The sequence below is a fragment of the Triticum urartu genome, chromosome 5A (assembly GCF_056163025.1).
Source record: "Triticum urartu cultivar PI428250 chromosome 5A, HENAU_Tu73, whole genome shotgun sequence".
Lineage (NCBI taxonomy): Eukaryota > Viridiplantae > Streptophyta > Magnoliopsida > Poales > Poaceae > Triticum > Triticum urartu.
The window spans coordinates 461,743,483-461,759,324 of record NC_141877.1 but is presented as its reverse complement, the minus strand read 5'-3'; the positions used below and the strand labels follow the sequence as shown (position 1 = coordinate 461,759,324).

Genomic DNA, 15,842 nt, shown 5'->3' with positions numbered 1-15,842 from the left:
GTACTCCCTCCATTCTCTTGTCCATCTCCTCTATATCTTCTGAATGTGCACTTTGCGCTCATTCTTGGTTTCCTCAGTAGGTGTGCAGTACCCAACATATATGTCATCAGGGATTTCAAACGCTGTATTTACCTCAGGCCTCTTTCCTCCCTTCTGTGGCCTTTTACCATCAGCCATTTTCTTCAGTTGAGGAATTTGAACAATTGAATTCTCTGAAGAAGTATGCAACTTTTCTTCGAGGAACGCTGCAAATGAGTTAAGTTGATGAGAACCTAGTGATTCAGCAGCTGACATGTGTACCTGTGAACAGAGTATAGTTGCGAGGAATTTGGAGAGGTCATATGCGTTCTCAGAAGGTTTTTTTCAAAAAGAACAAGTTTGAGGAATTTGACCAGATGAGTCTTGAAGATTTTCACTAAGCGTTCTTTGTCTTAGGTTCCAGAGCTGTATAGATCGAAGATCCACACAATTGAGGAATCTTGAAGAAAAATGATGCTTAGAGAAACGAATCAAGAACAGATGACTTTGTGAGGTATTCAGTGTGTGAAGATATGAAGAAAAACACTTTTGAAGATTTTGTAGATAATCATTCGAATCAACGAGGGCAGTAAAAGTAACTTTTATTTACCCTGGACGAAGAACACGACGAACTAGAGTGAGGAGACGTGAAGTTCGTCTGTGCAGATCTTCCACGCCCTAACTTGGCGGAGGAAGACGGCTACGGCGGCGGCGGAGTGAAGATGTCCGCGGTCGGCGCAAGTACGTCTGCGACGAGGTCGAGGCAGTGAAGCTCTTCCTCACCGGCGGCGATGAAGTAGCGGCGGCGCTAGGGTTTGAGAAGCTCGAGCTGAGTAAAAGAAGTGAGGAAGGGAAGGAGGGGTATTTATAGCCACGGTGAAAAACTGCTCGCCCGAAGAAATTGGACGAACGTGCCCCTGACCCTTCTCATTCGCATGACATGTGTCACCCATGTAGTGAGAGGTGGAGATCATGTTAGATCATGGGTGAGTGGATAAGTGTATCGTGGGATGCGGAACGGTTTGAGCGGCAAAGCCGAAAATTTAGATAAGATAGATTTTAAAGTTCCGTTCGCAATTTCTTCAGCTGACAAGGACACAGTGAAGATTTTGAACGAGTTTCAAATAGAACGCACATGAAGAATTTGTGAATAGATTGGGTTGAGTATAGCATAGAGGGGAAGGGTCCGATCACATTCACTTAGCAGAAAACCAACTTGAAGAAATAGCAATAAGTGAATGTTGTAGAGGACATAAACTCATATATATATATATCCAATGAAGAAAAATGACAGAACCAGTGAAGACTATGCAAAGTTGAAGAATATGAATAATTTGAGAAATTTCAACTTTTGGTGGTGGCGTGACCCACCGTATAAGAATGATGATTTCAGACACCGCGTATAATTATCGTAGGGTTCTGAGAATCAAATTCTTCATTAATTTCTTCACACTAAGAGTGTTATTCTTCATTGATTGAAGTAAAACGTTTCTTCATGTGTTGCACATCTAAGTCATCAATTTCGCATAAGTGTTAGGATGAGTGTCCTTTTCACAGAACATTCGAAGATTCTAGGATATTTAGCTCACACCGCAACTTGCTAAATCTCTTCTCATCCAAGGGCTTTGTGAAGATATCGGCTAGCTGTTCTTCAGTCTTCACATGCTCAATAGAAATGCCGTCCTTCAAGACATGATCTCGAAGAAAATGATGATGAATCTGAATGTGCTTTGTCTTCGAGTGCTGAACTGGGTTGTGAGCAATCTTGATGGCACTCTCATTGTCACAGAAGAGAGGCACATTCTTCATGTTGACGCCATAGTCCTTGAGAGTTTGCTTCATCCATAGCAATTGAGCACAGCAAGAACCAACGGCAATGTACTCAGCTTCAGCAGTAGATAGTGATACGCAGTTCTGTTTCTTTGAGGACCAACAGACCAAAGATCGTCCGAGGAAATGACATGTACCAGATGTTGACTTGCGATCCACACGATCACCAGCATAGTCAGAATCAGAATATCCAACAAGATCAAAAGCCGAGCCTTTGGGGTACCATAATCCAAGTGTTGGTGTGTGAGCTAGATATCGAAGAATATGCTTCACAGCCTTATGGTGTGATTCCTTCGGTGCAGCTTGAAATCGGGCACACATGCAAACACTAAGCATTATATCTGGCCTAGATGCACATAATATAATAAGGAACCTATCATGGAGCGGTATACCTTATGATCGAAGTCAATACCATTTTCATCAGTGCACAGATGGCCATTTGTGGGCATAGGAATTTTGACGCCTTTGCAATCTTGCATGCCAAATTTTCTCAGTACATCCTTGAGGTATTTCTCCTGAGATATGAATATGCCATTGTGTTGTTGACGAATTTGAAGACCTCGGAAGAATTTCAACTCTCCCATACTAGACATTTGATATTCTTCACTCATCATATAGGCAAATTCATCACTATAACGTTGGTCAGTACAACCAAAGATAATATCATCAACATATACTTGGCACACAAACAATTCACCATCATATTAGTGAAAAGAGTAGGGTCGAGTGAACCGAGTTTGAAGCCTTTCTTCATGAAGAGTTCCTTCAAAGTATCATACCAAGCCCGTGGGGCCTGCTTGAGGCCATAGAGGGCCTTGTTGAGTCTGAAGACTTTGTCAGGATTCTTTGGATCTTCAAAACCTGGGGGTTGAGTAACATATACTTCTTCCTCAAGCTTACCATTGAGGAATGCACTTTTCACATCCATTTGATATAGAGTGATATCATGATGGTTAGCATAAGAAAGTAATATGCGAATAGCCTCAAGTCTAGCAATAGGTGCAAAAGTTTCATCAAAATCAATTCCTTCAACCTGTGTGTAGCCTTGAGCTACAAACCGTGCCTTATTCCTCACCACAAGGCCATTTTCATCTTGCTTGTTGCGGTAGATCCACTTTGTGCCGATGATATTGTGCTTGCGAGGATCTGGACGTTTGACCAGTTCCCAGACATTGTTGAGCTCGAACTGATGTAATTCCTCTTGCATGGCCTGAATCCACTCAGGCTCCAGAAATGCTTCATCTACCCTAGTGGCTCTGTAATAGAGACAAAATCATACTGCCCACAAAAGTTAGACAAATGTGAAGCTTTTGAGCGTGTGAGAGGACCTGGCGCTTTGATGTCATTGATGATCTTTTCAACTTGCACTTCTTTTGCAATGCGAGGATGAGCTGGTTGTCGTTGAAGAATTTGATCAGTGTTTTCTTCAGCATTTTCTTCAGGTGCATTAGCTCGACGTTCTTCATGTTCTGGAATGAATTCTTCAGCAGATTCTTCAGTAGGAATGACATCCTCAGTAGCCTTGAACTTGATAGTTTCCTCAGGTGCTGGTTCATCTATCACAGTAGGTAGGTGCTCTCTTTGCGAGCCATTAGTTTCATCGAACCGCACATCTACAGTTTCAACAACTTTGTGAAGAACGTTGTTGAAGACTCTGTAGTTGTGTGAGTCCTTTCCGTAACCAAGCATAAAACCTTCATGTGCTTTCGGTGCAAATTTTGACTTGTGATGAGGATCTCTAATCCAACATTTAGCACCGAAGACTTTGAAATAATTTACATTGGGTTTCTTATCAGTGAGGAGTTCATAGGCAGTCTTTTTGAAGAATTTGTGAAGATATACTCTGTTGATGATGTGGCACGCAGTATCAATTGCCTCAGTCCAGAAACGACGAGGCGTTTTGTATTCATCAAGCATAGTGCGAGCCATCTCAGCAAGAGTCCTGTTCTTGCGCTCCACGATGCCGTTCTGCTGAGGAGTGTAAGGAGCAGTTAACTCATGAGTAATACCAAGTTCATCAAGATAGTCATCGAGACCAAAATTCTTGAACTCAGTGCCATTGTCACTTCTGATGTGCTTGATCTTCACATCAAAGTTAGTTGAAGCCCTCGAGGAAAATCATTTGAAGACTTTCTGCACTTCATGTTTGTAAGTAACAAGATGTACCCATGTGTAACGAGAATAATCATCAACAATAACGAAGCCATATTGAGATGCTTCATTTGAGATAGCAGAATAATGATTAGGACCAAAGAGATCCATGTGAAGCAATTCAAATGGGCGAGTGGTGGTCATGATAGTCTTCGCTGGATGCTTGGCCTTGGTCATCTTCCCAGCTTCACAGGCTCCGCATAGGTGATCCTTGAGGAATTTGACATTCTCGATGCCAATGACATGCTTCTTCTTCTTCACAAGCGTGTGCAAATTCCTCATGCCTGCATGACCAAGTCGTCGATGCCAGAGCCAGCCTTCTGAAGCTTTTGCAAGTAAGCACACGGTTGGTTGTGGTCCTGTAGAGAAATCAACAATATACAGGTCTCCTCTCCTAAAGCCTTCGAAGACTTTGGAATTGTCATCTTCCATAACCACAACACAACGGTACTTGCCAAAGACAACAACCATATCAAGATCACAAAGCATTGAGACAGACATAAGGTTGTATCCTAAGGACTCAACAAGCATGACTTTGTCCATGTGTCGATCCTTTGTAATCGCAACCTTACCTAGACCCAATACCTGACTTTTGCCTTTGTCAGCAAATATGATATGCTTCAGATGCGACGGTGATAATGGAGCATCCATAAATAGATTCTTGTCACCAGTCATGTGGTTTGTACATCCACTATCGAGGACCCACTCAGTGGCTTTGGGTTGATCATCCTGCAGATGAATTAGTGCAGCTTACAAACTCATATACTTCATCAGTGAAGAATATGACATCAATTCACCAGATCAATTTCATCAAGTAAAAGAACTGATAAAGCAATATGAGGACGTGAGAAATGAAAGTTCATTTCTTCATGATTAGCCTGCGTCCTTTCAGGCATACTCAGGTCTCCAGCAAATTCTTCAGACGATTATGTGCGTCTGGAGACCTGACCCTGCAGAAGAGATTAGTTCTTTTTCTTCACCACCCACATCTGAAGGGGTGGCAAAGAGTTTATCATTCTGCGAGCTCCATACGAGAAGGATGGCATAGAAGCCAGTCCATTTCGTTTCACATAAGAGGGGTTAGAGTAAGCATAAGAGTAAGCAGAGAAATTCTTCGAGGACTTATGGACATAATGATTTGAAGAATAATGCACATATCCATAATCCTTAGATCTTCCCTGCGAAACAGACGGATTAGCACGATGATGTTCATATGAGGAATTTGGTTCATATGAAGAATTTGATCTGGGGTTCCTATTCTTCACAGGTGGTGTCATGATGACATTCACCTGAAGATTTTCAAGGCATCTTTTGGGAACCCAGATTTTCTTCATAGGAGAGCCGTTCCTGCAGTTAGTTCCAACATATCTAGCAAATACTTTACCATTCTGATTTTTGAATAGCTTATAGTTGGAGTCAATTGACTCATCATCAGAATGGGGAGATTCACATGCAAATCCATATAAGTTAGATGGATTAACTGGAGGTCCCTTTGCAGCAACCCATGTAGTTTTGGGGTACTGCTCAGGCTTCCAATATGTACCATCAGCATTGATTTTCCTCTCAAAGGCGATACCCTCTTTCCTAGGGTTCCTGTTGAGAATCTGCTTTTTAAGCACATCACAAAGAGCCTGATGCCCTTTGAGGCTTTTGTACATGCCTGTCGTGTACAATTCCTTCAGCCCTGCATCATCAGTGATACTAGCAATGTCCTCAGATGAGGAATTAGTGATAGCAGAGGCATGTGAGGAATTTGAAACATTAGCAGCATTTGAACATTCAGGTGAAGAATTAGCAGATTTACGTTCAATGCACTTCAAGCATGGAGGAACAAATTCTTCCTGAGATGTGCTGATTTGTTGAGCAAGTAATGAATCGCGCTCCTTCTGAAGATCTTCATAAATCACTCTTAGCTTCTCAAGATCTTGCTTTCTTTGAAAAAATTCATAAGAAAGCTTCTCATGATCCGCTAAGAGAGTGTTATGATGACTTTGAAGTTTGTCAAGCTTGGACTGAAGTCTCTGAAGATTTTCAGTCAAAGTTTCAGTGCGATCCATTTCTTCACCCAACATATCATCACTTTTATTTAGCATGTTTTGAACCTTTTCTAAAGCCCTTTGTTGTTTTATAGCAATCTTAGCAAGTTTAGAATAGCTGGGCTTAAGGTTTTCATTAGATTCATTCACACTTGATTCAGAGGAGGTGTATTTGAGTACCTTGGCACCCTTTGCCATGAAGCAATAGGTGGGGGAGTAGTCATCATCCCCTTCATCAGCCTTGTTGGTGAGGTCATTTTCCTCAGTGTTGAAGATAGACTTGCTGACGAATGCAGTAGCGAGAGCAAGGCTCGCCACTCCGGATTCAGACTCCTCTTCCTCATTTTCTTCAGATTCAGCCTCAGAGTCCATTTCCTTGCCAATGAATGCCCTGGCCTTCTTGGAGATGCTCTTCTTCTGATATGAAGGCTTTGAGGATTTTGATGATGAGGATTTTGTGGATTTCTTCTTTTTCTTCGCATCATCAGAACTGTAATCCTTGTATTTCTTCTTCTTTGATTCCTTTTCCCACTGAGGACAATCTTGAATGAAATGTCCAGGTTTCTTGCATTTGTAACAGAGCCTCTTCTTGTAGTCACTGGATGAGGAATCATTGCTCCTTGAGGATCTTCCAAGGCGACCATGTCTTGAGAACTTTTGGAACTTCTTCACGAGCAGAGCCAGATCATGGCTCAGTTCGTCAGGATCACCAAGGCTGCTACCAGAGTCTTCATCTTCGGACTCAGATACTGCCTTGGCCTTCAGTGCACGTGTTCTGCCATAGCTTGAACCATAGAGATCTCTCTTTTCAGCAAGTTGGAACTCATGAGTATTTAGCCTCTCGAGAATATCAGCGGGATCAAGTGACTTGTAATCAGCACGTTCTTGTATCATCAATGCCAGAGTGTCAAACGAGGAATCAAGCGATCTCAGCAATTTCTTCACCACCTCATGGTCGGTGATGTCAGTGGCACCAAGTGCTTGAAGCTCGTTTGAGATGTCAGTGAGGCGATCGAAGGTTTGTTGAACATTTTCATTGTCGAGCCTTTTGAAGCGGTTGAAGAGATTGCGAAGAACATCAACTCGAGAGTCACGCTGAGTTGAGACTCCTTCATTCACTTTGGACAACCTGTCCCAGATAAACTTTGCTGTTTCCAAAGCACTCACTCTGCCATACTGTCCTTTGCTCAGATGGCCACATATGATATTCTTCGCTTGAGAGTCGAGTTGCTTGAATCTCTTCACATCGGCAGCATTCAGAGAAGGTGTGACTGAGGGAACACCATTTTCCACAACATACCATAGATCGTTATCAATTGCTTCAAGGTGCATTCGCATCTTATTCTTCCAGTAGGGGTAGTCCGTCCCATCGAAGGTAGGACACCCAGCAGAGACCTTGATCATACCTGCGGTCGACATAACTAAAACTCCAGGCGGTTAAACCAAAATCACACAGAATAAGGGAATACCTTGCTCTGATACCAATTGAAAGTGCGTTATATCGACTAGAGGGGGGTGAATAGGCGATTTTTATGAAATTCTTCACTGAGGAATTTGCCGATGAGGAAATTCCTTAGCGAAGAACTACTAGCAGCGGAATAAGTACTCAAAGGTAAGCATAACAGAATACAAGCATAGTCATCATGATGAAATGAAGACAGACACAGAGTACAGGAAGTGTAATCACAGGATAACACAGGATGAAAACAAACAGACTGAAGAAATTGAATTGAGGAAATTGAGAAAGTCTTCAAACACAGATATGAACAAACATACAACACAGTTATGAGGAAATGAAAGAGTTGAGGAAATAGAACCAGTGGTGAAGACAATGATTTGGTAGACCAGTTCCAACTGCTGTCTCAGTTGTACGTCTGGTTGGAGCGGCTGAGTATTTACACTCGAGGACACACAGTCCCGGACACCCAGTCAAGGACACTTAGTCCAAGACACCCAGTCCTCACCGTATTGCAAAAATCTCGCGCTACAGCCGGCGCCCCTTTTTTTTGTATGGAGGGACACCCACAGCCGCGGCCCATCCGGCCCAGGAGCCAGCAGGGCCGGCCCAGCAGCCGACAGCCTTTCCTGTAGGGACGCTAGGGTTTCCCCTAGCGCCCGCATCGGGGTGCGGCGGCGGCACGCACGTGGGTGCGGCCGGGGCTGGCCAGGCGCCACGGCTCGCCGGAGCGGTGACCAGGGCCGGCCAGGGCAGCCTGCGGCCACGGCGCAGCCGGCTGGCACGGCCGGCGCGGCCAACGGCCACGGCGCGGCAGCGCGGGCACGGCGGCCCTCGAAGCAGGGCATGGCGGCTGCGCGTGCAACGGGCACGTGAACGCGGCGATAGCAGGACGTGGCGGCGGCAGCCAGCGGCGCGACGCCGGCGACCAGCGGGGTCGCTGCCAGTATGTCTCGGGATGCGATTTTCGTCGCGTTCATCCGGAACTCCGACGGCGCATGGCACATCTGGTGCTTTTGCAGCGGTACCGCGACCATCTGGATCACGATGCGCACTGACTCCCTATAGTGCAGTCGACAAGTTCCTCTTAGTCCAAGAACATCGACATTGGTCGGCGACGTATTCGTCAGCTCGGTTCTTGGGAGGAAAATCCACACCATAGGTAGATGAAATCCGAAAAATAAACTAATCGCAAAAATGGAATCGCGGTAACGAGAGGAATCCATTTTTGCAAAAAGGGGGATCGGATCTTATACCTCCGCGGGATCGACGAAAGCCTGCGTGATGCAGGCTTGACGGAGAGTTGATGGAGCGAAGCATGCTGATAACGTGTTCCGCAACTCCGTCGGCGAGTCCGGTCCGAGGTTGCGGAGCGAGGGCGAGCGTCGTAGACGAAGTAGTCGAACACGCGAAAGTAAATGACACAGAGAGATATGGAGGAGGCCAGCTTTATTAATCAATGATCAAAGATTACAATGATAGCTCCTCGTTGCTTTATATAGGGACTCCAGGGTCAAGGGATAAGTACCCACTTAACGTAAAGTGGGGGAAACGGGAGGGGCTACCCCGTGCGATACGCACGAGGCTGCCGCCACCCCTCGGTGGCCCCGGTTTCCCAACAATATTGATCAAAAGTGGGCTAGGATCCCAGATGTTTACATAGACAGAAATTTCAGAAACAGGGGGATAAACAAGGCTAGGGAGCGAGAGCTCTCAGCTAGGAGTCTACATCGGCTTGATCATCGCGACGTAGGTGGGCGCGCCACAGCTCGGCGTCCTCCCTACAGCACCGCAGGACCCAGGTCATGGACGGAGCCTGTCGTTGGAAAACCACGGTGTTGCGGTGCTTCCACAGCTGCCAGCAGCAAAGCATCACAAACTCCAGGGCAGAGTCGACGGCGTTTCTCCCTGCCTCAGCCATGGAGTGTAGGTGGCAAACCGAGGCCCCATCAGGGCACATCCCGATTTTTTGCCAGAACTGTCCCGCGAATGGACAGGAGAACAACAAGTGGTCGGCTGTCTCGAGGGGGGCGGGGCAGAGGGGGCAGCCGGCCTCATCCGCAGCGAGGATGCACTTCCGCAGCAGGACGTCGCGCGTGTGAATGCGCTGCTGAACCAGAAGCCAGCAGAAGAACTTGATTCGGGATGGCACCCGCGCACCCCAGATCATGGCAGCATAGGACACGGTCACCCCGCCAAACTGCAGGAGGCCGTAGACCGTGCTGGAGGACAGGCCTCCCCCGCGCGCCTTCGCACGGACCAGCTGACGCTCGTCGGGGCCCGATTTGTTGGGGGCCTCAGCCAGCAACATCTGCATAGTCAGCAGCTCGCGCGCGCCCATCGCCGTGAGCCGGGGGACCAGGAAAGCGGCGATGCCACGCCGTCGCACCTGCTAGACCGTGGCCTCCCTGTCGACGGAGTGAGAGAGGAGAGCAGGGAAGGCCGAGGCGATTGCTCCACAGGGAAGCCAGCAGTCCCACCAGAAGAAGCAGGACCTCCCGTCCCCCACGTCCACCTTTGAGAGGGCCCGGTAGAGGGGCAGCAGCTTGACGAGGGTGACTCGGTGCTCGCCAAGCACCAGCTCGCCACGCGACAGGAGAGAGCAGCCGCCCGCACCCGCCCAGATCCAAGATGCCCATCTGGACGGAGGAGCGGCGTGAAGCCGGTGTATCATCTTCAGCAGCAGGCACTCATTCTGGGTAGCCAGGTCTCGTACCCCCCGTCCTCCTTCAGATTTGGCACGACAGACCTGTTTCCAGGCGACTAGACATTGAGCGCCCGTGGCCCGCTCAACGATGTTCCAAAGGAAGGAACGGCGGACACGTGTGTAACTGTAGGCACAGGAATTGCGATTGCTTGGAAAATAGTGGTCGATTTTGATTAGCAGGCTTGCAAGACATGAAAAGGCGTAGTTGGTAACCTGGGGGAAATTAGGAACCCTAGATATGAAACGTTGATGCTTTGAAGTGATTCAACGGACGCTGATTCAGAGTTAAGATTGTCTGTCGAGGTGAATGCCCCGATGTCACCATTGGCACTGATGAGGGTGTGACTGTAGTTTCACAACTGGAGGCTCTCCTGCCAGTGGCGTGCGGATCATGGTGCGGTCATTAGAAAGAAGCCCAACCCTGTTGTCCTGACGCAGGTTCCACGGCTCGTATATAATAGTAGAACTAATGTTATCACCAATCAATGCATCTATGTAAAATAAAAATCTCTTTCGGCCAAAACAATATAGAAGCAGATGTTTAATGTATAATTTTGTTGAATTGAGGTCCGCTTAAAGGGGGTGTACTGAAGATAATTTTTATTCGAATATCTGAATCATAGAACTGAACTGAGCCATGCTCAAAGCCCTTACCTGAATCGTAGAACTGAACCGAGCCCTGCTCAAACCCCCGGCTTCAGTTTATATATCTATATCAGTGCGCATAAGGGCCCAAAATTCACAGTAAATGAGTAAAATGCCAGCTGCACACAGGCAAAAAAAAAGTTCGATAATTTTAATTCAGTCGTTTAAGATCCGAATAGAGAATCTTATATACGAGGACAGATGCACATCCTGCAAAGTTTTGTTCATGGCCATAGCATATAATTTTGTTACGATCCGAGAAGAAATGAACCCCACACACATCTAGTCCCGAAGAAACAGACGAGTTTTGGCTCAGAGCACGCAGTGGATTTCAATGCCTTCAAAGCGTTTAGACTTGTGGTTGATCATCTTGAGCCCGTCGCCACAACGCACAACCTCGACGCCCGTCAAGATGGTAAGGTCATTGACCACCATCTCATCATCTAGCCCGTGTAAAGGGTAGCCTGCTGCATTACATGGTGTGCGCCACTGGATATTTTGAAAGCTGGTGGCGATGCAGAACTTGCCTGAGCCAAGGTTGAGTAGGTGCCTCTGCCATGTCGACCACTTGTCGGACAACGGATCGAGATAGTTCCAGGTGCGGTGCTCCACGGGTGGCCAGGAAGACAGGTCGAAGGCACCCAGACAGTGGTGGGTGTTGCCGACGGCAGCATTGACGCCAAACCAGAGGCCAAGCTCAGGGACGTACTCCGCGGCGCCATGGAAGGGCAGCGCCCAGCTTCCAGCCTGCCTCCACTCACCTTTCACCGTGTCAAAGGCATAGGCTCCGGCGTCCACAGACGACACACACAGAGTGGTCTCATCGACCACCGCCGCCGCGGAGGGGTGGAAGACCGCTCTCCTGTGGAGGTCAGGCAGGTATGGTCCACGCATCGGCGGCGAGGGCAGATGTTGCCAGTGCCACCTCCGTTCAATCCCAGCGGATGGACCCCTGGCGGAGCCGTTCCTCCCGTACTCCAAGACCTCAAACAAGACATTCCTCGGTTCTTTGCTCAAGACATAGTGCTGTTCGTCGTCGTCTTGGCTCCCAGGCCTGGTCATGGACAAGGAGATTGAGTCCCTCTGTTTGCAGAAGTTAGTGTCGGGCATGGCAACGACGGCGTCTATGTCAATGTCGTACATCACGGCATTGCCGCAAGTGGGGGCGAACATGACACGGCCCTCTGCCTGCCCTTTGAGCAGGGAGAAGAAGTGAAAGTCCGTCGCGTCCTCCATCATTGGCGGCGTCGAGAAGTTGATCTTGTGCTCGGGCAGAGGCTCCAAGCTCGGGATGGCCGACGGTAATCCCTTCTTGTTGTTACTCGCCTTTTCCGCGGCTGCTGCTGAGCGGTGGAAGAGATGCTGCTTGAGGTTGACCCGGAGCAGCGAATAAAATTTACAGCCGTAATCGCGCACTATCACGTTGGCAAACTCACGATTCATCGTCCTCGCCGAACTAACAACCCAGCGAGCTAGGCAGTAGTCGAGTATCCTGACTATCAAGAGATACGAGTTATACACCTCTAAAAGTTGTTGAAACCAAATATATCTGGATTAATCTCAGTAGAAAGTTGTTGTAACTTCTTACCTGCAGCAGCGGAATCAAATCCCGTATGCCTCCAATCCCAAAATTTACCTCTAGCTAAGACCCACCGAACGCGAATCAATTCTGAAAGCCCTGGTGTTCCTAGCAGGATGAATGGGGCAGACAGAAGGCGGCGGCGGCGGTGGCGGAGGAGGAGGAGGGGAGGGGCGGCGAGATTTATATGGGGGGCGCGGCGAGTCTGACGGAGACCTCTTTTTTTTTTTTTTTTTTTTTGAGGGGGTGACGGAGACCTCATATACAGCGCTTGACGCGGCCGCTGGTAAACTGGCGCTCACACGCCCTCTGGCATGGGCCGGCCCACCAAGCAACGTGCTTCGCTCCAGGTCGCGGTTCCTTCCTTTGTTCGCTCGCTCGCGATTTCAGGCTTGGTACGTTCGATCAACGGTTGACCGTTGATTGGTTGACCATTGGCTTTTGTAAGAAACAGTATCTAAAAAAGTTCGTGCATTTAAGAAAATGTTTGTGGCTTTGAAAAAGTTCGCAGATTTGAAGAAAAAATATGGATTTAATAGAAAAAGTTCAACACTTGAAAAACGTTTCTGAATTTAAAATAAATGTTCATCAATTCAAAAATTGTTCATGAATTTGGAACATATTTAAGAATTTAAAACATTGAATAAATTTTAATAGTGTTCATGAATCTCTAAAAATTATTCACGAATTTGAATTTTTAATTAATTTGAAAATTGTCCAAGAATTAGGGAAAAGTTCATAACAGTAAAATTATTCATATACTTTAAAAATGTTGAGGAACTTGAAAATTGATCAAGAATTAGGAAAAAGTTCATAAGATTAAAATTATTCATATATTTTAAAATTGTTGACCAAATTGAAGAAATGTTTACAAATTTTTGAAAATTATTCACAAATTTCAGAAAAGTTCATGAATTTTTTTGACAGAGTTGTAAAAAGCTCAAGGATTTCAAAACTACTCATGAATTCTGAAAAAAATCACGAATTTGAAAAAAAAATACAAAAAACTTAAAATGAAAAAAGAGGTAGAAAACCAAACAAAAAACTGGTCAAAAGCTTCCTAAAACCGGACATCTGATAAAATAGTTGTTGTTAACCGGTCCGCTGTCAAATCGGTGAACTGATCTCTAATCACCAAGTGTTCATCTCTCGCATTATATGGGCCGGCCTATTCGTCGCGACAGTTCAAAGCAGGGATGTGCGCTGCCTATGATTAGCGAAGTAACCGACTTTATAAGCGCGGAATAGAAAAAAGCACGCCTATTTGTTTCTTCACAGTTTGGCCTTGTTTTTTCCGTGTTGTTTTTTATCCGGTTTTCGCTATTTGTGGGTCGAGTTTTCTTTGCTTTCTTTATTTCCCCCCTATTTTCTTATGGTTTTTCTTTTACCTTGGATATGCCCTTATCAGTGTTAGCTAAAGACTGATTAAGAGCCAAAGACCCATGGTCTGTGTGAAATGCACCGGAGGAGTTTTATCTAGGAACAATTACATTTGAGCCCCTAGTTGTGTCACACCCGTTTGATTTGCCCCCAAATTTAAAAAAAACATTGTTTCTGTCCAAGCTCGTTTGCTCTTCTTATGCTTTTGCTCCCGGGCCCCCTCCTCGTGGCCCTACCTCGGAGATCGTCCCTTTGAATGAGGCAGGCTCATGAAGGCGATCCTGCCAGGCAGGTCCATCGTCCTGAGCCACCTATTCGTGGGGATGAAATCCTCGGCGTCCTCAGCTTCGGCCACCACTTGAGCTCCTGCACCCGTCACATCCCAGCCAGTCTTCAATATCTTGTCAGGTAAGATGGCAAGTATTAGTGCACAAACTCTTTGCAAAATGGCACTAATCAGAGACATTTTCTCAAGAGCAAATGCCACTGATCAGTGCACAAACTCTTTGAGCAAATGCCACTTATCAATGGCACTTGATGTTAGGAAAATGCCACTGATCAGTGGACTTGCCCAACAGCAAGTGCCAATGATCAGGGCATCTGCTTTTCTGCAACTGCCTCTCATCAGTGCACTATCCTAAGCATGGAAACATCTAAAAATAGCAAAAACAAGTGCCAATAGCATCCATGTGCAGCCATGCAAATTTGGCAGCATCCTAAAATGGTCCTACTACAAGCACGTATAACAATCAACACAAACCCTAGCTTGAATATGTATGTTAGCAATATGAACAACAACATTAACATGATCCTAGCTTGAACATGAACATGCCATTTGCATGAACACACATCCTAGCAAGACCCTACCATGCACACAGATCATAGCAAAGTACACTACCATTGGGATTCTAGCATGAACACAGCTAGTAGCATGAACACAGATCCTAGGACACACTAGCAGTAGCAGAAGAAAATTATCCTAGGACACACACTGTATGAAACAAGAATAGATTGGTACGATTGGATTCGATTGGGATCGCATCCAATCGGATCTACTCCAATCCTATCTAATCCTATCAAATCCACTAACTACTAGCACATGCCAAAGAATTAAACCCCTAATCTACATCTACGAGAAAGCATTGAGGGGTTTGACTCACCGGAGCACGCGCAGTCGCAGCGAACCGAGGCCGGGGTGAAAACCCCGGCAGGAAGGACCGAAGGAGAGAGGTGGCGGAGAAGAGGAGGAGCCGGCCCTGGCGACGGCCTACGGCATCGGCCCCGTGCTCATCGCCACGCCGGAGGTCGAGGAGGACGGCCCGTCGACAGGAGAAAACCCTTGGACGGGGGTCAAGAAAACCCCCCTGTCTAATGGTGTCCCAACAAGCGACGGCTCCCTCGACGGCGTCGGAGCCGAGCTCAGGACCACGAGGTCCGGAATCCACGTCGGAGCAGGAACGGCCGGCACCACATTGGCCGGCGCTGGTGGTGGCCGGCAGAAGATGGGGGACGACGCTCGCAGCGCCGACGCTAGGTTCAGCCCCGAGTTCTGGAGCCCGGCCAGCCAACACTCCTGTATGCTGGCGATGCGCTGGTCGACGGGGGTCGAAGGGCGGCACGGCGGTGGGCGAGGCGGAGCCATCAGAGGAGAGGAGAGGGAGGGGTGGTGAGGGAGAGAGGGAGCGGTGGGAACAGTGCGACTGGGTGGTGACAGGAGAGTGGGGGCGAGTTATGGGACGTCCCCTCCGTCTCCCACGCTGTCCGAGGCATGCAACTGCCTCGCACGCGTGGCCGTGCCCAGGCTCGCGAGAAACTGCCAACTCGGCAATTTCCGCCAGGCCAGGCTGCGGGCTGCTTTAAGGTCCGTGTGGGCCACAAACCGCATGCAGCCCAGGCAAACAAACAGGCCCCACACATCCCGTGCAGGTCTGGTTGGACTGCATGCGGGCAACCAAACACGCCCTTGGTGTAACTTCAGTCCTGGTACGAGCTCGCCATGTACATGCAGTTCCTCCGTACCCCGTTGACCCCGTTGGCCTC

The 15,842-nt window shown here is 47.4% G+C and overlaps 1 protein-coding gene across 2 annotated transcripts; it reads right to left on the bottom strand.

The window, feature by feature from the left end:
- Positions 1 to 11,004: 11,004 nt before the first annotated feature.
- Positions 11,005 to 12,636, bottom strand: LOC147971940 (uncharacterized). 2 transcript variants are annotated; one of them, XM_087526458.1, is made up of 2 exons: positions 12,432 to 12,636; positions 11,005 to 12,339 (listed from the first exon to the last, which is right to left on the bottom strand). In XM_087526458.1, exon 2 carries the CDS (start codon positions 12,284 to 12,286, stop codon positions 11,156 to 11,158), a length of 1,131 nt encoding a protein of 376 aa, XP_087382584.1. In that variant the 5' UTR covers positions 12,287 to 12,339; positions 12,432 to 12,636; the 3' UTR covers positions 11,005 to 11,155. The 2 variants fall into 2 exon arrangements, with proteins under 2 accessions (XP_087382584.1, XP_087382585.1); XM_087526459.1 differs by having other exon boundaries at positions 11,005 to 12,335.
- Between the last annotated feature and the right edge of the window lie 3,206 nt (positions 12,637 to 15,842).

Bases quoted from the DNA above. Each gene is read 5' to 3' on its own strand.
- LOC147971940 (XM_087526458.1), bottom strand. From the start codon at position 12,286: ATGAATCGTGAGTTTGCCAACGTGATAGTGCGCGATTACGGCTGTAAA.